Source organism: Mus pahari, chromosome 1 (assembly GCF_900095145.1).
Source record: "Mus pahari chromosome 1, PAHARI_EIJ_v1.1, whole genome shotgun sequence".
Taxonomy (NCBI): domain Eukaryota; kingdom Metazoa; phylum Chordata; class Mammalia; order Rodentia; family Muridae; genus Mus; species Mus pahari.
In genome coordinates, this window is record NC_034590.1 from 68,448,643 (window position 1) to 68,470,977 (window position 22,335).

General features: G+C 38.4%; 1 protein-coding gene across 1 annotated transcript in view; it reads left to right on the top strand.

Moving 5' to 3' along the window:
• The window catches only part of Rsf1 (remodeling and spacing factor 1), a 108,803-nt gene that overhangs the window by 42,804 nt on the left and 43,664 nt on the right, over positions 1-22,335 (top strand). The window contains exons 3-4 of the mRNA XM_021202042.2: positions 12,539-12,631; positions 15,452-15,657. Coding sequence (XP_021057701.1) covers positions 12,539-12,631; positions 15,452-15,657 — 299 coding nt within the window. The remainder of the gene's footprint in view (positions 1-12,538; positions 12,632-15,451; positions 15,658-22,335) is intronic.

Sequence of the window (22,335 nt, forward strand, 5' to 3'; positions counted from 1 at the left end):
GAGACAGGGTTTCTCTGTATAGCTCTGGCTGTCCTGGAACTCACTTGGTAGACCAGGCTGGCCTCGAACTCAGAAATCCGCCTGCCTCTGCCTCCTCCCGAGTGCTGGGATTAAAGGCCTGCGCCACCAGGCCCGGCTCAGTAGATTGCCTTTTGAATGTTTGTTTCTTCTCATCTTTTAAGCAGTGACATTAGGTTAAACTGTCACTTAGAAAATTTCAGGGTTTTTTAAAAATTTATTTCTTTGCAGTCATTAACTAGTTCTGTGGTAACACTTTTACCTTTCTTTGTTCTTTATTGTTTTCCTGTATTGGTGCTGTAGTATGTGTTACTGAGTGATAGGATATCATTAAATTAAAAATTCTGTTTAAGGGCTGGAGAGATGGTTAAGAGCACTGACTGTTCTTCCAAAGTCCTGAGTTCAAATCCCAGCAAGCGCATGGTGGCTCACAACCATCCGTAATGAGATCTGACGCCCTCTTCTGGTGTGTTTAAAGACAGCTACAGTGTAACTACATACAATAATAAATAAATCTTTAAAAAAGAAATTCTGTTTAAATACAGAGCATGTTAAGTGTATGGCACTTCCTTCCTTCCTTCCTCAGCATAGACTCAGCAAACCACACTGCTGCCACCTACTTGCTGTGTCTTCTTAGTGTCTCTAAAACAGCTACACTAAGACCTACAGAGGGAGTAAAGATTTGTTCAGAGATTGCCAGTACCTTAGTCTCAGTGCACTTAATAAGGCACCAAGAGAGAATGTCGCAAAGAGGCTGTGATCTGTGATGTAGACATAGTGTGATAGGCCCAATGAATAGTGAAGAGACCTGCATTGGGGTTTGGGTGTGAGAACTGTTTTTCTTCCCCTTCTTCCTCCTCCTCTCCCCACCCCTTCCCTTTCCCTTTGTGGAAGGTAGTAGAATTAACACATCTCAATAAGTTATAATAGGAGAGGTACCCAGAAACTCAGCGTCTCTACGGCATTTGTTTTTGTTTCTTCTCTTAGACTGGCTAACATATATATATTGCCCAGTGTTATCTAGAGTGGAAGAGAACCCACAAATGGAATCTTGTAACTTTTTACTTTTAAGGTCGAATTATCCTTCTAAAAATGAAAGTGGTGGGCTGGAGAGATGGCTTAGTGGGTAAGAGCACCCGACTGCTCTTCCGAAGGTCCAGAGTTCAAAACCCAGCAACCACATGGTGGCTCACAACCATCCGTAACAAGATCTGACTCCCTCTTCTGGAGTGTCTGAAGACAGCTACAGTGTACTTACATATAATAAATAAATAAATCTTAAAAAAAAAAAATGAAAGTGGTGAACTAAATTTAAGCTAGACATTCTGTAGGACCTTGGCTCCTTGGTTGGATAAGCCTTGTCCTCAAGAGTCACATGGCTTTCACTTGGCAATCCGCAAAGAAACTTGTCATTGAATCTCATATATCCATGCAACTCTTCTGTTTCCTTTGGTTGTTAATGATTTTAGATAATCTTGATGGTAGGTGACAAATGTCACTATACTAAGTTTAGCATCTGTGCATCTTACTTTCCGATTGCTGTGTTCCTTCAAAAGTAACTGGGAAAGCGATTTTAGAAGAAGCTGTCCAGGCTAGGTATGGTGGTTCACACCTTTAATTGTATCACGTGGGAAGCTAGGTGAATCTCTGAGTTTGAGGCTATCCTGGTCTACAGAGTTTAGTTCCAGGATAGTCAGGTGCACAAAGAAACCCTGCCTAGAAAAAAACTAAATAAGTAAGTCAGTTAAGACAAGCAGATGGGGGGCTGGTGAGATGGCTCAGCGGGTAAGAGCATTCACTGCTCTTCCAAAGGTCCTGAGTTCAAATCCCAGCAACCACATGGTGGCTCACAACCACCCGTGATGAGATCTGACACCCTCTTCTGGTGTGTCTGACGTCAGCTACAGTGTACTTATGTATAATAATAAATAAATATTAAAAAAAAAAAGACAAGCAGATGACAATTTCTTATTGCTATTTTTTATTAGATTCTGTGATCTTTTTGTATATTTTGCATGATTGATTGATTATTATGTTTTTTTGTTTGTTTGTTTGCTTGCTTGCTTGTTTGTTTTGAGACAGGGTTTGTCTTTGTAGTCCTGGCTATCCCGAAACTCACTCTGTAGACCAGAGTTGCCTCAAACTCAGAGATCCCCTGACTCTGTTTCCTAAATGCTGCGATTAAAGGTGTACACCACCACTGCCCAGCTAGTTAATTTTTTAAAGAAAAAGAAAGTTTATCACATTGAATGTAATTGTTGATTTTTAAGACATTTGATTTCAAGAAGTGTTATGCCACAATTGTGCTTCTTAGGCAATGAACAAATAAATAATAAGTAAATTATTTTACTTACAGACTTTTATACATGAAAGATCATGAAGTAGAAAATAACTCAATTTGGGCAAGTAAGATGCTTTAGTGGATAAGGTCCTTGACAGCCAGCATGGCGATCCTGACTGTGGCCTAGGACTCACATAGTGGAAATGGAGACTCAACTCCCATGAATTGACCTCTGACCTCTGTCTGTGTTCTGGGGCATGCCTATAGACCAGTAACAATGGAATCAACAAGATGTAACCTCATGGTTGTAATCCTAGCAGTGGGGATGCTGAGGCATGAGGATTATGAGTTCTAGGCCAGCGTGGGCTATTTAATGAGCCTTTGTCTCAAAAAACAACAACAAAAAGAGAGGGAAGATAAAAGACAGTTTTTGGTACTCAGTCCTTAATAACAGAGACATCTTTCGAAAGTAAATAAATTTGGTAACACAAGATCAAAATAATTTCAGAAAATGCCATGCTCCATTACCTTCCTCCTCCTCCCACACTTCCTGCTCCCCACCCTGCACATCTCTTGTACTGGGAACCAGCAAGGTTTGTTCACGACACAGGTGCACAATCACTGAGTTACACTTGTAGCCCTGGCTCGTGTATTCTCTGGAATCTGTCATCAATTATAAATTCACCATGGACATTTTTCATCATTTGATAATTTGATTATATTTGATAAGAATTGGATGTTATATATATTTCTCCAAAGTGAAATAAGATATATTTTTCCAAAGTAAAATGAGATATATTTCTCCAAAGTGAAATAAGACTTATTTTTTGAGCTTTTCTCACTTTGGAGGGAATAATGTTGTATACACCATTTTGTATGAACATATATTTACATTTATGTGTTTTATACCCAGAAGTGAAAGGGTCATATAATTATTTCTTTGTTTAACCTTTTGAGAAACTACTGAATGCCTTTTCATAGTCATTAGACCATTTTTACATTCCCATTGTCAATGTAAAAACCACAGCTCTTTGACTTCTATACAGGAAATTTTAAGGAAAATTAAGAGATAGCTTGTTCTGGAGCCATTGTGAGTGGCCATAGCCCAGAATACAGATTTAGGTTACTCCAAATTTCATGTTCCAACATGGTTTCACAGGGTTTTTATAGTTTTATATAAAGAATGGCATAATTCAAAGTAATGTTAAAATACACTGGTGGGTACACCAGAGTGCTGTGTACAGCGAGAAGGGTGAGCTATTTTATAGGCCCAAGGTGCCATCTGATAGCATTCTTAGCTCTTGACTGGTAGAAGCCAGTGATCTGATAGGTAACAGTTCCTAGGAGTTTTTTATTTGTTATCTTGAGGTGTTAATTCAGATACAGATTGGGGTAAGGAATGGCTGTTCGAGAAGGGAAACACTAGCCCAAGAGAAAGTAGTTAGCCTATGACCCTACCAAATTCTAGTCTCTCCTCAGTACTGAAGTACCGATGGGTCAGTCAGTCAGTTTCTGCAGACACAGATGTTTCTTCTGAGGGTTCTTGTTCCTAGCCAGGACAGCATCTTTTCAGGAACTGTACTTTTCCACAGTAAGATAATTGCTGCTGGGTTTGAGAGCTTACTTTTGGCACTATGCTGTTGTGTAGGTAATGCCATTTAGTTCAGCACTGCATCCCAGGTCATATACAGCTGACTTCCCATGGTGCTCTGAAGGACAGGTAGAAGGTGCAAAGCAACCAGTGAAGCCAGGTTTGTCAGTGCTCCAGCATGAGTGCCCAGTCCAGTGAGCACACAGTGCTCACAGTGCAAAGCATCCGCTTATGCTTGGAACCTTCAAGAACACTGTTTATTCTTTGTTCATGTGATTGTGCCTCATCACTGTGAGACTTGCCTCATCACTGTGAGACTTGCCTCATCACTGTGAGACCACACCCAGTAGAAGTAACCTAAGGGAAGTTTTGGCTGACATTTCAGGGGGCTCGAGCCCATCATTTAAGGAAGGCAAGGTAGTAGCTCAGTTATTGTTCGCAGGAGCGGAAGACTGGCTAGTCTTCTAGCTGGACCAAGAAACAGAACATGTCCCAAAAGTTTCACACAGTTCCTTCAGGTGAGAACCAAGTGTTCACATACATGAACTTTTAGGGAATATTTTAGTATTACACATATTAATATCAGAAAGAACTCTGGATTTGTAATAAGAAAACAGCTGAGTCTCTTAATTCCAAAAAATGAAATGTAATTATTATTAAAGGAAACTGTATGAATGTCCTCAGCATATTGTTGCTGGAACCCAATAGTGTGTATGTAACACTAACTTACCAAAGAAAGAGCACCATAACTTTAGATAACATTTTTTTTCCCTTCTGTAGCATTTATTTCTTCACAATGTACTTGAATTTGATCTATATTATTTATGCTTGTGGATATAGTATTGGCACATTGTACTTTCTTTAGATTTCCATAGAACTCCTGTGTGATTTCAGATGGCTCAATGGCTCTTTTATAATATCGTACCTAATATACTTTCCCATAGCGAGTCATGTTATAGCTGGGAAATTTTCCTATAACAAGAGTGCTCCTGTAGGTGACGTCAGTATTGTTTCTCCCATTTGGTTATTGGAAGTTTGCAGCACCTTGTTATGGTCACTTGATTATTATCTCTCATTAACACTCAAAAGGTATTGCAATAGACTGTCAGTATTTGGAAGAATGCATCCTACTTAATACCACAGATACAAAGTAACTCAGAATGATTCAGTAATGTAAGACCTAAATCTGTAAAACTCTTAGAGGAAATCTTTGTGATCTTACATTTAAACTGTATATTTCCAGATATGACACTAAAAGTATAGGCAACAACAGGAAAGACTAGATAGATTTATCAGATTAAAATCTTTTGTACATTAAAGGACATTATAAAGAAAATGAGAAGAGCCTGTAGAATAAGGTAGTTCATGCTGCAAATTATGTAAGTGCAACCCTGAAAGTTTATTATCCAGAATATATTTAGAACTCCTGGGCTGGAAAGATGATGGCTTAATGTTAAGAGCACTGACTGCTCTTGTAGAGGACCCAGGTTCAGTTCCCAGCACCCACATGGCAGCTCTCAGCTATCTATAACTGTAGTTCCAGAGGATCTGGCACCCTCACACAGACATCTGTGCCATATTTTATGTGGCAAAACACCAAATAAAATAAAAATAAATACCCACCCAAAAAGCAAAACAATTCCTAGGTGCTCAGGAGATGGATCAGTGGTTAAGTACTACCCAGCAAGTTTGAAGACCTTTGTCTAGCTCCCCAGAATCCCCAGAAAGGTGGTTGTGGCTGCCTGCCTGTAATTCTGGCCTTGGTGAGTGGTGACAGAATTCCTAGATCAAGCTGGCTCATCATCCTAGCCATATCAGCAGGCTCTGGATTTGATTGAGAGACCCTGCATAAGCTTAGTTCAGGATAATTCCTAGCAACAACCTCAGTCAGGCTTTGACATGCACTCAGCATTCACAAAAACGACCTAGATTTGATTTCGGGTACCTGCATGGTGTCTTATAACCATCCAATTCAGTTTCCGGGGATCTGACATCCTCTTCTAACCTCCACAGGCAGTCGGCATACACATGATTCACATACACGTAGACAGACGTCACTATGTAAAAGAAAGCTTTAAAACATTAAAGCTTGGGGTGCGCTCTTAAAACTCAACTAAGAAAAGACACTCATTCAGCAATAGATCTCTGGGTGTTTACGATGTAGCTCAGCCAGTAGAAGGGCGCATAGGATATATGAAGTTCTGGTTTGGAACACTGAATAAACCAGATGTGGTGGTACACTCCTGTAGTACTTGGGAAGAGGCAGGAGGATCAGTTCAGGTTTTCCTCCGTTAGGTTACATAGTAATTTTGAAGTCAGTCTTGGTTTCATGAGACTGTCTCTTAAAGTAGATGACAAGCTTACCCCAGGTCCTATAACATGAGAGGAGAATTTTATGGTTAAAGAATTTTGGTTTTTTTTTTTTTTTTTTGTGCTTTTTTTTTTTGTTGTTTTTTGTTTTTGTTTTTTTTTTTTGAGACAGGGTTTCTCTGTCCTGGAACTCACTCTGTAGACCAGGCTGGCCTCAAACTCAGAAATCCATCTGCCTCTGCCTTCCGAGTACTGGGATTAAAGGTGTGCGCCACCAAGCCCTGCATGGTTAAAGAATTTTAAGTAGTCTCTCACTGCCAATATGCCTTTTCAGCACTGGGCTTATACGCACACCTGGCTTTGACATGGGTGCCAGGTATCTGACACAGTTCATGCTTTCAGAGCTGACGCTTTTCTAACTGAGCTTTTTCCTGGCCCAAGAAATGTGTAGAAAGTGAAAAGTAGTAATGGGTACTCAAAATCCTTAATAATAATTGTGGGTTATGCAGTTAAAAAGGTTAAAATGGTAAATTTTATTTTAAATATTTATTATACATAAAAGAAACATATATATATATATATATATATATATATATATATATATATATATATATATATATAATATAACCTGCTCAAGGAAATTTAATGCAATGGGTTTCTCCAGATTTAGCAAGAACCTTAGCTTCAACATTTTCACTGTTGGTACCAGTAAGAGCCAGAGAGGGTGCAGATGGTTATCACCAAGTCCGGTGATCTGGTTGAAGGAGAAAACTGACTCCTGAAAGTTGTCCTTTGACCTTAAGATGCATGCTGTAGTGCATGTGCACACTTGTGCACACACACACAAACACAGATAATATCATCTGTAACGACATGATTACTCTCAGAGGTAAGACTGGTTGGGAAGAGCAGAGGATTGGCAGAATGGAAGGGGCGTAGAAGAGGATTATGGAGAGGTGAATTCAATCACAGTAACTTGCCCAAGCTAGAGTAAAGCAATGAGTATAAATTTAGTTGGGGGTTGGAGAGGTAGCCCAGCCATTAAGAAGAGCACTTGCTGCTCTTTTGGAGGACCCAAGATTGGTTCCTAGCATCACATAGTTGCTCAAAACTGTCTGTAGCTCCAATTCCAGGGCATCTGACACCATTTTATTTGACCTTCATGGGCACTGCATAGATATGGCACACAAGTATTCTTGAGGAAAAATACTCATATGCATAAAATAAAACAGAAAAAAAGAAAGATAAAAAAATATAAAAATATACATTATATAAATGTATAAAAACATAGTGAAATCTGTTGTCATATTAATATAGGCTATTAGATTCAAAATTTACTATGATATTAGACATAACATTAGAAGTGGTTCAGCAAAATATATGCTTAATCCCCAGAAAATAAAAATGGGAAATTAAAATGAATCTATCACTAACAATTATATTTACCTCTTAAACCTGTTCCATACACATGACTGAAGCTAGTGTTGGTAAACAATACTTACCTACATTTTGAAGATTTATTAGCATACTATTTTTTTTACTAGCTCTTTTAACTCCTTCTTGTGTTCTAATTGATTCTTCTTATGGCTTTCTAGAATTCTTTTCAGGTTTGCATATATATAATGGAGGCATGACACAGCGAGTATGTGATTGGCACATTCCTTGTCTTTTATTTGCCCCAAACCTCCATTTACAGAAGAAGAACCTGCAAGTCCAAGTCGAACAGGTGATTGACTCAACAAAATCACCCTGCTGGTAGGGAGAGGCAAGATTTGAAACTCAAGCTATGTGATTTTAAACTTTCATGTAAGTTAAACCCTCAATCAGTAGACAGAAAAAAAAGTGATAAAAATCAGGGCAGTAATTAGTGAAATGGGGCATAAAAGAAGGCTACAAAGGATCAGTTAAAACAAAATTTGTGTGTGTGTGTGTGTGTGTGTGTGTGTGTGTGTGTGTGCCTGTGCCATTATTGTATGGGTGCCAACATAGGTCACATCATATGACTTGGAGCTCTCCTATCTCTGTCTTTTTCTCACACACGTGTGACTTGTGTGCATACATGTGTGTGCGCACATACATATGTACTCTCACAAATAAGGAAAAGCAATTTTTATACAGTCTGGCCAATCTTTTTGATCACAATGCCACTGATTCACAAATGCCACCACCTGAAGAAACCCTTTGTTAGGTCACTCTTCCTCCATTGGTTGTATTGGTATTTCGGTTCTGTAGTCTTGTATCTGTAGATTATCTATTGATGGATTGGTTGATCAGTTTTATTTCTTGGTACAGAACCATTTCTTTTGTTCTCATTGGTTGGTTGCCTTGGCTTGAGACAGGGTGCCATGTATCCCAGGCTGTTCTCAGACTGGCTGTGTAAGATGATGTTGAACTTTCTCTCAGACCTCTTGCCTCTGCCTGCCAGTGCTAGGGTTACAAGTGTGCACCACATCTGACTTATGCAGTGCTGGAGGTGGAACCCAGGACTTCATGCCTACTAAGCAAGCACTCCATCAACTGGAATACGCTACAATCCCCTTCCCTTATCTTTGCCTTCCCTGTACTAAGTGAGAGCTTGTCACTATTGGGGCTCTGGTATTTGCTTCAGATCTCCTGAACAACTGATGTTTCTAAAACAGGCAGAGATTGTCATAGCTCAGTTCTGGTGAAGCATAATTTTAAAACATATGCAAATATGGAACTAGATTTATCATTTTCAGTGTATTCTGTATCCACATCTCCCTTGATGGCAGCTGACTTCTATTGGTAGTATTTGAAATATATTTTTTAACAGCTTATTATCCCTTTTTGCCCATTTCCTTGCTGTGGATAACAACACAATCCAATCTAAGATTTGAGATGTTTTTCTACATTTCATAAACTTGGCACTTTCCCAGGTGAGGTGGCACACATGTGTAATCCAAGTGTTTGAGAGGCAGAGGTACAAGGAGTGCAAAGACAGCCTCAGCTACATTGTGAATTTGAGGTCAGTGTGTGCTACTTGAACCCTTGTCTCAAAATAACAAAATTAATACTTTTAAAATAAACAATTGTGTTTTTTGTCTTGTTTTGTTTATTTTTGTATTTGTTTTTATATATTTGCAAGGAGTTTATAACCTATCTTAATTTCGAAACTTTTTTCCACTCAAAAGTGAAAACCATACCCATTAGGTCATACTTCCTGCTTGTTTACCCCATCTCTCCAGCTGTCTCAGTTGCTTTCCTGTTGCTGTGATAAAATACTGACAAGCAGCTTAAAGGAGAAAAGGTTTATTGTGGATTTCAGTTTGAGGTACAAGTTTATCATGATGGTGAAGTCAAGGCAGCAGGAGCTTGAGTCAGCTGCTTCCATTGCATCCAGTGATTGCCTTCTGAGGCTCAGTTTTCTTTCTCCATTTATCTAGGCTAGGATCCCAGCTAGGGAATGGTGCCGCCTACAGTAGGCGAGTCTTCCCACCTTGATTTCTATAACCAAGATGATCTGACACAGGCATGTCCTGATAAGTCTAGATTCTGTGACACTGACAGCACTCTTCTTCACATCTGCTGACTGCTAATCTGTTTTCTGTCTCCAAACTTAAATTTCAACATGTTAGACATTCTGAGAACCCTAGAATCAATAGGATCTTGTAGTAGATATTCTTTTGTGTGGTTTCTTGCATTAGCATGTTTTCCAATTCATCCAGGCAGCCACGTATTTTGTTGTTATTGCTTTGCTTGGTTGTTATTTTCCCTTTCCTTGTGGGGTGGATACTGGGGATAGGTCTAAGGCAGTGGTTCCCAACCTTCATAATGCTGCAACCCTTTAATACAGTTCCTCATGTTGTGGTGACCCCAACCATAAAATTATTTTCATTGCTACTTCATAACTGTAATTTTGCTATTGTTAATAATGTAAATATCAATTTTCTGATGGTCTTAAGTGACCCCTGTGAAGGGTCTTCTGACCTCCCAAAGGGGTCATGACCCACAGGTTGAGATCTATACCCTAAGGCCTTCCCATGCTATAAAGCTGAGCCCTATGTCCATCTGTGCTTCATTCCTTGATAATGGCTATATGCAATTTCACTATGTGGATCTGTTGTATTATGTTTTTCTGTTGACACTTGAGTTGCTTCTACCTTTTATCTACTGGGAACAATATTGCTCTTATTTTATGTTTTATTTTTCCTATATAAATTCTTAAGAGTTGCTAAGTAAAGTGGTAACTAATGCTCATTATTTGGGAAGCTAACAGCTTATAGCTATACTACTTGACAATCTAGGACTGGTCTTGTTGGTGTGATACACCTGTTCACATCCTGCCACTTTAGCTTTTGATATATACAGTCAATTCATGTGTACCCTATGTCATGTACACTTTTCACTAAATGGTACCCCTTAGGTTTTTATTTGCTTTGTTTTATGAGCTCATGCATGGGCACACACGCAAACACACACACATATATACAAAAAATGTGCTGTTAATTAGAGGGAGTTTTGTGAAATTCTAGGAAATGGGGTATTTATCCTTTTTGTGAGGCTTTTACCATTTTCTACATAATTCTTGGTCATATTGTTTGCCTTATATTGACCTCTGATTTTTTTTTTTTTTAAACTAGTTAAAAGATGGCACTAGGGACAGCTGGGAAAGTGTACCACTTCCAGAAGTCCATCCTAGTTCTATTCCTGGATTAAGAGGGCTGCTGAATCATTCTCTCTTGTCTCCTGTCTGTTTCTTTCAAATCTCTACTTTAACCAATGCCCAGGTTCCAGAACAATTCCTCTTCTTGTTTTGCTTCTACTACTTTAGCCCTCATTTTAATAGTTGTTACAATAACAATAAAACTCCATGACATTGACAGATACATGGCATAATGTTTTATGTACTTACCAGCCTCCAAGATCGTCATCATCTTCCTCTTCATCATCACCCTTTTATTGCTGAAAACAAACATAGTCACATGGTCTGAGAAGTCATGTCCCTCTGGAATTTAGCACATGAATCTTTCCTAGCTTCTTATAAAAGAATCTACTAAGAAAGAGTTTTTTCTGGGAAGAGAGCTTACTCCACTCTTTGTGTTATGTGAGACAAGGTGTCACTGTTCACCCCAGGCATGTCTGAACCTTGTTGTCCTTCTCACTCCACCTCTGTGCAGATGGCAGGCATGACCCCACACCTAGATTTGCACTGACTTTTGAGTGGAACATTTCCACATGTTTTCTCTTCAGTCTGTTAACAGTGGCTCTGATTTGGCTTAAGTAGGAAAAGAATTCTGAAACATTTAAGTTAAAACCTGTTATAGGAGTTGTAAAAATGCCTAGCAGTGGAATTTATACTGTACTGATAATAAAGACACTGATTTGAAGAGAGCTTCTATTGAATATATCTGTAGAATTTGACATGGTTTTGAACTTCTGTCTAGTGATAACATGAACAAGCTGTCCCCCATGCCTTCCTTTTGAAAAATTATCAAATAATTATTCTCATGGAAAAATTGTACCCACAAAATACAAAATTGTTGAACAGATAAAAAGCAAGAGAAATTATTTTTTCACGTCATTGTTACTGTTTTTAGATTTATTTACTTTTTATATGTATGTTTATTTTATATGTGTTTTGCCTATATATATATGTATGTGTACCATGCGTGTACCTGGTGCCCTCCAAGGTCAGAAGAGGGCATCGGATCTTTCTGGACTGGAGTCATGGATGTTTGCAAGCCATTGTGTGAGTGCTGGGAACTGAACTGGGGTCTCTTCAAGAGTAGCAAGTGTTCTTAACCATTGAGCCATTTCTCCACCCCCAGAGATTCTTCCTTAAGTTGTTACAGGCATTAGTAAATATTTCTGATGGATCTAAGTAGTATGCAATGTAGATTGGAATTGGAGTTGCCTGTCATTTCTGAATTCTTTTCTCTATATATGTATTAATAAGAACACAACATAATCATAGAAAACAACCAATGTTTATTACTATTCAACTTCATATTGCGATGACAAAATGGCTAAGAAAACCATCCTAAACAGGGAAGCATTTATTTTGGCTCATGGTTTCAGAGATTTGAGTGCGCACAGTCTTGGCTTTCTGTCCCTGGGCCTGTGGTAAGGTAGAGCATCATTTCAAGGAGTATGTGGTACAGCAGTGCTCTTCATCCCATGCACTCCTAGAAGCAAAGTGGGCACAATAAACAGGGACAATAATAGACCTTCAGTGACCTGCTTGTGTAGCTAGCCCCCACCTACTAAACTAATAAGCTTTCAACACCTAAGCCTTTGGGTGCCATTCCAAATCCAAAGTATAATAAATACCAACAAAAATCATTTTCATATATTGAGCTATTAATTTTCTGTTACAGATCTGCCAAGAGTTTAACAGTACCTGGGCATGGGAGATGGAGAAGAAAGGCTATCTTGAAATGAGTGTTGAGTGCAAACTAGCACTCTTAAAGGTAATGCATGTATTATTGGTTGCAGTAGTTTTAATTTAAAAGTTTACTCTGATGCCTAAATTACAAAGTAAAGAAAACCATGGGTCTGAAAAATAGTTCAGTGGGTAAAAGTATTTGCCACTAAGTCTGACAACCTGAGTTTGGGTTCCTGGGATCTCCATGGTAGAAAGAGAAATAAGTCTGCAAAACTGTCCTCTGTCTTCATGTGTGTGCTGAGGCATGCAAATGCCCCCACGGAGTGAGCAAATATAGGTAATAAAAACACTTTGAAGTTATGGGTATCCACACTTGTAATCTGAGCACTTGGGGGGCTGACTCAGGTCGGCCCTGGGTTTGAGGCCTCCTGGGCTGTTTCCTATAGCCCAACAAAAAGCAGTGAGGGAAGGCAGACATTCTATGACTAAAAGACAATAGGTTCTTTCATTTTTTTTTTTTTCTTGTTTTTCAGTGATAAAAAGTCTGTTCAGGGCTAAGGAATGGTTTTGCAGGTAGAGTCCTTGCCTGGCAGGCATAGGGAACAGATGTCACATTTCCAGAACCTCTACAAAGCCATGTGGTGTAAGTCTGCCTATAATCCCAGCCCTTGGAAGGCAAGCTGGATAGGTATGCCAGGCAAACAAAGCCTCGTGCTCTGGAGTCAGCGAGGGACCTGTCTGAATAAAAAATCAAGAATGGTCTACAAAGACCTGCCCTACATTAATCACTGGTCTCCATGTGTGGGAACACCCACACACATGCAAAAACGTGCATATGCACAGCACACACATAAAAGTCAAGTCTTGTCTTTCCTATTTTTAAGGGTTGCCTTTCCAGTCTATCTTTAGTTGTTTCTGATTAGAGACACAGTAACAGAATAGGGAAGCGGGTGCTTTGATTGTTTTCTTTATTGTTTCTGCTGCCACCTTCATCAGTCACCGTACCTTACAGACTGTTGATGATGTACTTACTTAATACATTTGAAGTCCTCATTGTTTTCCAGATAAGTAAGGGCGTGTCATCGTGTTGCTAAAACACCTTCATGTAATCAAAAGTATTTGATTAAAGTGGGTTATCTCAATATAGGGTTACTTTCAAGTTTGAGTTTTCTTTTGTTTCTTTTGTTACTAACCAAGTGGTCAGTGTAACAGAAGAAGCTAATAGTGAAAAAAGGAGTAAGATTTTCATTGCTTGAGATTTCGTAGCGCTTCTTTGGTAATACCTTATTTATACGCCCTTAGGGGTTGGTGATGCTTTTGTTTGTTTGCTTGTTGTTCTTTTGTTTGCTTGTTTCTGAGCCTGGGTTTTTTATGTAGCTCTGGCTGTCTCTGTAGACCAGGCTAGCCTTGAACTCAGAGGTACAACTGCTTCTGCCTAAGGAGTGCTGGAATTAAAGGCATGTGCTACCACTGCCTAGCTAAGCAATTCTTAATATGTAGTATATATATGAGATAAGATAAGGCTAGAGTAGCTGTTATTCTATTGTTATATATTAGTTGCAATTTTAGCTCACATGAAAAGTCTACAAGATGCTTACAGCAGTCCTTCTGAGGTACCCTGTCCACTTAGCATTTATATTTGTAGTGTGTCCAAATTTGTCCTTGGGTTTTATTTGGTTGAACCTGGATTTTTCTGTTTTGCAAAGACTTGTCTTAAACGCTTAGGCTCAAGGGGTCCTCCTATATCAGCCTTCAGAGTAAAAGAAAGATTAGGATTCTTTAAAATACTGCTTAGAAACAAAATGGGTGACAGTTGGCCAAAAATGTTTAAATGGAATGGTCCAATGATTCAGCACTCCTACCGTTGGCTATACATCCTACGGAAATGAAATCAACATTAAAGCAAATAAATAAACCAGCAAAAACAAAAGCATGGCTCTCATATCCACACTTGACTTCTCATGTGCACTACAGCAGTAATCATAATATTGATAGATCTTAGTGATTAAGAAGTGCATTTGCAGTCTCTAAGAAAACGTGCTGGTGATATGGCCAGTGGGTAAAATCAGCTACCCTCTGAAGTCTCTCAAGTCTGAAGACCTGAGTTTAATTCTGGGCCTCCAGAAGGAGAGAACCTGTTCCTACAAGTTGTCCTCTGACCTACACATGCAAGCTGTGGGCACACATGTAAAAATAAGTAAAAATGTAATTTAAGACACGTTTACATTAAGAAGACATTGTGTTAAGTTGTGTTAAGCCAGGCACATAAAGAAATTACACTGTGTTCTCACTTTAATTAAAGAGTCAATACAACAGTGTTTAACTCCAGTTAGTAGGGTGACAATTAGATTGGAGAGATTTTTGGGTAAACTTACAAAGTTTCAAGTAGTTGGGTGATTTATTGTTGTTAAGGTGATTATAATTACATAGTTGAAAATTGTTAGCAGATTTTAAGTGTTCTTATCACAAAGTATGCTTGAATTAATCATTCTACATTGTTTAGATCATAAATGAATGTGATTTTTATTTACCAACTATATTAATAGTTTTAAAATATAAGTGAACATTTAAATACAGTATTAAACAATGGTAATTGGGGAGTTTTTAGTGCACATAATAAACTCAGTTTTGTAATATAATTTGATTTGTGTATAAGTTAAACTATACATACATGTTACATATATATATTAAAACTCTACATTGGTATAAAGTTAAAATGTTACCTTTCAATTTCCCTTTTGAAGCTGATTAAGCGGATTCTATGTACTAAGATAAAAGAGTAGTACAAAACAAATTGAACTGTGTGGCCTCTTGGCTCTGTCCCTGAATCAGTCTTGAAAGTGTGTCATATTTATTTGAGAAATGTGTGCACAGTATTTTAATCCACAGTATAACTGTTTTTCAGTATCTCTGTGAGTGTCAGTTTGATGACAATCTTAAATTCAAGAATATAATTAATGAGGAGGATGCTGATACTATGCGTCTCCAGCCAATTGGGCGAGACAAAGATGGCCTCATGTATTGGTACCAGTTGGATCAAGACCACAATGTGAGAATGTACATAGAAGAACAAGATGATCAGGATGGCTCTTCTTGGAAGTGCATTGTCAGGTACCTTTATTGGAATCTTTTTTTATGATCTGCTTTCTTTGATTTGTGATGCCAGAATGGTCTTTTGCTTAGTGGGAATTGCCAAATTTTCTAAGGCTAATCTAGTACTCAGCACAGTGTCCATAGTAGGTACTTAATATTTGCCAAATAAATATAAATACCATTTCCAGTCATATTAAGACATATACTTTGTTCCCAAGATGTTGTGATCTGAATATTAAAATATAAGTTCTATGTGTGAAGAACATATTCTTAGATATATATGTATATCAAAGCATTGTTTGGTTCTCCTTTTCCTATTTCAGTTTGACCAATTCATCGGTACAGATTTTTCTTGGAGTTCTGGAGAACATTGTGCTTTTGTGTTATATTTTTAAAATATTTTTGTTTTTTATTTCTCATTTGTACTGACAGTTAAATACCTTGAAATTAATTTGTTTTGCTTTTTAAAAATAGATCAATGATACTGGACCATTGCAGAAAATTTTTGTGTTTTTAATTTTCTATTTTGCAATTTCATTATTTATAAATATCAATAGCCATGTTATGTAATAATGTTGGAATTTGAGTGGCATGATAAAATAGGGAAACCTCGTCTAACTTCTTGGTGTAAATAGCTGCTTTGACATGCACTCTTACCTGGTTTTACCCCATCTTTATTTTTAGTATATTTTTATTAGTGATTACTAATTCATTGTTAACATTCATTTGATTAGTAAAGCTCAACTTTTTTCCATTCTCTAAAGATAAGTATGAGCTGAATGAATTCATTGGGTATTATTAGCAGGTATAATACCTGCTTCTCTTTTGCTGTTGTTTTGGTTTGATTTGGTTTTGGTTTTTCAAGACAGGCTGTCCTAGAACTGGCTTTGTAGTCCAGACTGGCCTCGAACTCACAGAGATCCTGTACTCTGTGCCTCCTGAGTTCTGGGATTAAAGACTGGGCCAACAGTGCCTGGCATGGTTCTCTTTTTAGCTGAGTTTCTAAATGAAGGTAAGCAACCTACCCCTGAAATAACATTTTCTCCCTCTTGTCCTTTGTGAATGCAGGCTCTCTTCATGATGTTCTACTGCCAAGTGTACTGTTTCAAATGAAAGTATTTTCTTCTGCTTTGTAGATCAAGAAAATTTAACAGAGAAATTATGTTTACTATTGCAAATGCTTACTTTGTTAAAACAATTTTCACATGCACACTGTTAAATATGTCCATGATGTGAGTTTTTTTCTTTTTTAACCTAGTTGGTATATTTGAATCTGGGTTCTTTTTTTTTTTTTTTTTTTTTAAACTACATAGAGAAACGTTACTTCTTTACCTTTAAAATTTTTTTGTGTTTCATTTAGCTCTTGCATATGTCTCTGTTGGTATGCATATGTGTTTGCATGTGTGTGAGTACACTGTGCACATGTGTTTGGCTGACGCTGGAAGTCTTCCTCAGCTACCCTCCACCTTCTTCATTGAGGCAAAGTCTCTCACTTGAAATCAGAGCTCTCTTAGTATGGCTAGCCCCCTTGTGTTACAGATCCCTGTCTCCTCTGCCTCCGGCGTGCTGGAATTTCAGGTGGGCTGCCATGCCCATGGGCATTTATGTGGTTTCTGGTTCTGCTCTGGTCCTCATATTTTCCTGGCAGCACTTTACCCACTGAGCCATCTTCCCAGCCTTATGTTAAGGTAGTAATTCTTCCCCTAGGGGAGAGTATGCTAAGACCATCTTGCATGCTCAGTAAACATTTGCTCTTTGCTGCCTACTTAAAAAAAAAAAAAAAAGAACATATCACATTAAACAAATTTAAACTTGTATGTGCATGTCACATGCATGTGACACAGCTTACATAGGATAATTTAGGGGAATTGGTTCTCTCTTTCCACCTTTATGTAGATTCTAGGGATTGAACTTGGGTCCTCCGGGTTGTGTAGTATAGAGCCACAGCACAAACCTGTGTTTCCCCCCAGTTACAACTTGGTTTTATAAACTTCTAATTCTAAACACTAAAATTTTGTATCTTTCTTAAAAAAAAATTATCAACAGATGGGTAAAATTCACACAGTGTGTCTCACCCCCTTTCAGCCATGACTGGCTTTATTTCTAGTTGCTCTGGCTTCAAAAAACAAGAACAAACTGCTAGGATTGTAGCAGTTCACAGAGTGTTTCCTTACATATATAAAACCTCGAGTTCAGTCTTCAGTTTTACACGAACAGTCCTAGGGGCACATTCCCATAACCCTAGGTGGAAGCTGGAAGATCAGACATTCCGGGTTATCCTCGGCTACACAGAGAGGTTAAAGCCAGCCTAGGCTGTATGAGACCTTGTCTCAAAAGAAAATGAAAAATCAGACAGAACCAAAATAACAAGTTCCAAAACTAAACAGATTCTTAAATGCTATGTCTACAGTCAGTGTTTAGAACCCAGTGCTCATAAAAGTGCCCAAGCAGTTTTTCCATGTTAGCAATAGGGCTTTATTTAATGAAATAGCAGGTTGTTTTTAGCCTTTATGAATTTTTGTTTGTTGTTTTTTTTGGGGGGGGGGGTTGGTGGTGGTGGTAGTTGTTTTTGGAGACTGTCTCTCACTATATATTCCTGGCTAGCCTTGAACTCGGAGACTGTCTGCCTTTGCCTCCTGATGACATTAAAAGGCATGGACTACCAGGCCCTGTTGTGTTACCCTTAATCGGTATACTCAGTAATTCTGACCACATAATGCAGAAATGTTTGAGACCATGCAGAAACATTTGAGTTCACTGACTGATATCTGCTAACCTAGTTTTTAAACACGTGGTGGACACGTGGTCAGTTTACATTGTATACAGACTTGTACAGTAAGAAGTTGAAGGTAGGAGGGTGGTAAGTAGCTTAGCTAGCATCCCTGGCTGGATCTCGGGCTCCTATGACATCCCTTGCTTTGTAAAGATTAGTCCTAGTTGTATAGTGTATGTTTTCTGGATAACATTAGCTTTCTTCAGATTTCTTACTGGGAATATTCATACTTATTATGAGATGCTTGTGACATGGTGTTTTAACTAGCTTGTAACTGAATGAACTACTACTGGTAAATGTTGTGAACTGACTTGCCAGCTAAGCCTTTCATTTTGTGAATGTTAAATATGAAAAGTGTATTTTGGCTTCCTCAAGAAGATACCACTTCAGCTACATGGTAGCACATGCTTTTAATCCCAGCAGAGACAAGCAGCTCTTTATGAGTTTGAAGCCTGCCTCATTTACGTAGTGAGAGTACAAGGAGATCCAGGCTTTGTAGAAAGTCCCTATCTCAAGACAGACAAGAGAAATTACTTGATCTAGGGATACACTTAATTAGAGGAGTGCTTGCCTAACAAGTGGAGGACATGGATTTGATGCCCAGCACATTCTCCCTAAATGGTATTCTTGGGTTGGGGGTAGGGATGTAGTTTAGAGAAGGGTACTTGCACCATATGTATAAAGCCTGCATTTTAAGCATCACTAACAATACATACTTATGATATGTATACTTAATATCTATTTGGTTCACAAAATAATGTGAGGTATAATTTCACTTGATCCTGATTAGTTTATACTGAGAATATAGTTAAATGCTGATCCCAAACATGAAAAGAAAAATGTTTAGTACAATGAACTCCTTGTGGGAGGAACACTAATTGAGTAGGAATAGAGTTGATATAGGATAATTTAAGGAGATGTCTATTTTTAGACATATAAAGAATTAATTTGGGGAAGATGTGTGATGGGATTAAAAGTGTTGAGATATACATTGTAGTGCAGAATTGAGTTCCAAAGAAACAAGGTCATTTACTTTTATATTATACAGAAATGGTTGTTTTCTGCTAGATGCTGTCAAGGTGTTTTCTTATTAAACCTAGCTTATATAAAGTAAGTTTTAAAAGTGGGATTAATCTTCATAGAAACTCTGGTGACAGCTGGGCGGTGGTGGCGCACGCCTTTAATCCCAGCATTTGGGAGGCAGAGGCAGGCAGATTTCTGAGTTCGAGGCCAGCCTGGTCTACAGAGTGAGTTCCAGGACAGCCAGGGCAAACCCTGTCTGGAAAAAAGAAACTCTGGTGCCGAGGAAAATCAAAAGCAAATAGTATAAGCAGAAGTTTGGCTTTTTGCTTTCTCAGCTACACTTGGGGCTTGTTGTTTGTTTTTTTTTCTTTAACTAGAGAATGTAACTTTTTACTAAGAAAATGAATAGGCAAGTTTCCTTTACTTGAAACAAATTCTTTAAAGAAATACTTCGGGGCTGGTGAGATGGCTCAGCGGGTAAGAGCACTGACTGTTCTTCTGAAGGTCCTGAGTTCAAATCCCAGCTACCACATGGTAGCTCACAGCCACCCATAATGATATCTGACACCCTCTTCTGGTGCACAGCTACAGTGTATAATAATAGCTCTTTGGGCCAGAGAGAGCGGGGTTGACTGGAACGAGCAGAGGTCCTAAATTCAATTCCCAACAACCACATGAAGGCTCACAACCATCTGAAAAGCTACAGTGTACTCATATACATGGAAATAAATAAAATAAAATAAAATGAGAAGAGAAATTCATTATTAAAAAAAAAAGAAATACTTCGTTGTTGATTTTAATAACATTCTTCTCCTTAGTGAGACAGTTTGGAATATTTTTCTGCATCATCTTGAGCAGATGCTTATATAACAAAAATTATCTAGGCTTTTTAAAACTAATAGTAGTTTAATAAGAAGTGAGCCTTGTTATTGACCAGTAGGTCTGGAGACATAACTGGACATTGAAATTCAAAATGCCAAAATTACTAAGTGGAGTAATTTTCTAATACTGAAAATCTACCATAAGTAATAATGTGTATTTATTAGCTACTGATAACTCAACATCAATGTATTACCACAGTTTTACAACTTCTCTTGGGCTGGACATGACTGGATGGCGTTAAGTAAGGATGCTATTGGAGCCTGGAGGCTTGGAATCCCTAGAGCAAACAGGCTAGCTATAGTAGCCCTCTCAGTGAGGTTTAATTGAGAGACTCCGCCTTAATTTGTACAGTGGAGACCAAGGATGATGCAAGATGTTAGCCTTTGTCTTCAAAATGTACGCACCGTGCTCCATTGGTGCCCACACATGTGAACATGCAAAGTCATGCATGCATACCTCATACTCATCTTACATAAAACAAAACCAAACATGTACTGTTGTTTATACAGTGCCTATTTGCATTTATTGTATAATTAGTATAAATATGAGGCACATTAGAAGTAGTTAATGCATACATGTGCACATATTCCACATTAAAAATCATTTCATATATTCAGGTAAAAGAACTTAGATAAAAGCTGTTAATTTTAGGGTTTTTGGAGACAAGGTTTTTCTGTGTAGCCCTGGCTGTCCTGGAACTCACTTTATAAACCAGGCCAGCCTCGAACTCAGAAATCCGCCTGCCTCTGCCTCCCGAGTGCTGGGATTAAAGGTGTGCATGACTTTATTTTATTTTTAAGCTTAGGTATTAACAAGACTAATAAACTATGGTTATAAAAATCAACACTCTGATAGCAGCCAGGAGTGGTAACACACTTGCAATTTTACTACTCAGGAAGCTGGGCAGAAGGATCTTAAGTTTTAAGCCAGCCTGGACTACTTAGTTCTGAGCCAGCTTGGGTTAGTGAGACCCCATCTCAAGATAAACGCACCGCATTTGATCTTGCTTTGGTATATGTTAGTGTTTGGATATAGGTCTATGTCTTCTGTTCCCCTGGTTCATGTTTTGAACTTGGTCCCCTGTAAGTAATACTACTTTTGGAAAATGATGGAATCTTTAAGAGATGGAGAACCTAGCCTGAGGGAGCGAGTCAGAGGATGAGGTTTGGTAGCCCAACCCCGAGCTCACTGCCTAGTCTCTACTTCCTGACTGCCCCTGCTCTTAACCACCATCTCTTCTCAGTCATGATGGGCTGTACCCTTCAAACTAAAGCCAAAGTAATGTTTCTTTTTTGCTGATTTTTGTCAGATCTTCGTTCATAGCTACAAGAAGGATGACTAGCACAGTGAGTGTCTGTGCAGAGTAACTAACTGAACTGAATGCTAAGTGAGTTCCTTTAACCCTGGCATGCTGAATACGCCGGTAATCCAGCATTTCTCAGGCTGAGCTAGGAGAACCATGAATTTAAGACCAGCTTGCTCTTCAAAGAAGACATCATGCCAAAGCAATAAAATTTTACAAGTAAACAAGAACATGCTACCTTCATAGTGTATAAGTTGTACCTCTAAAAATATTTTTAAATTGATTGTGGTTTTGATAGTTACTTACAGAAATTTGAATTCTGAATAGTGAGTACAATTTTCATGTATCTTTATTCATAGACCTCTACCGGGACTTTTTTTTTTTTTTTTTGGTTTTTTCGAGACAGGGTTTCTCTGTGTAGCCCCGACTGTCCTGGAACTCACTTTGTACTCACTTTGTAGACCAGGCTGGCCTCGAACTCAGAAATCCTCCTGCCTCTGCCTCCTGAGTGCTGGGATTAAAGGTGTGCGCCACCACACCTGGCTCTACCAGGACATTTTTAAATTTTTTTGTTTTATTTTTTAAATTATATAGTGTATGTATGGTTCGGGTTATCCTTGTGTGAATACAGGTGTTCAGTGTCCAGAAGAGGGTCTGGAGCCTCTGGAACTAGAATCACAGGTTGTTTTGAGCTGCCTGGTGTGGTACTGGGAAC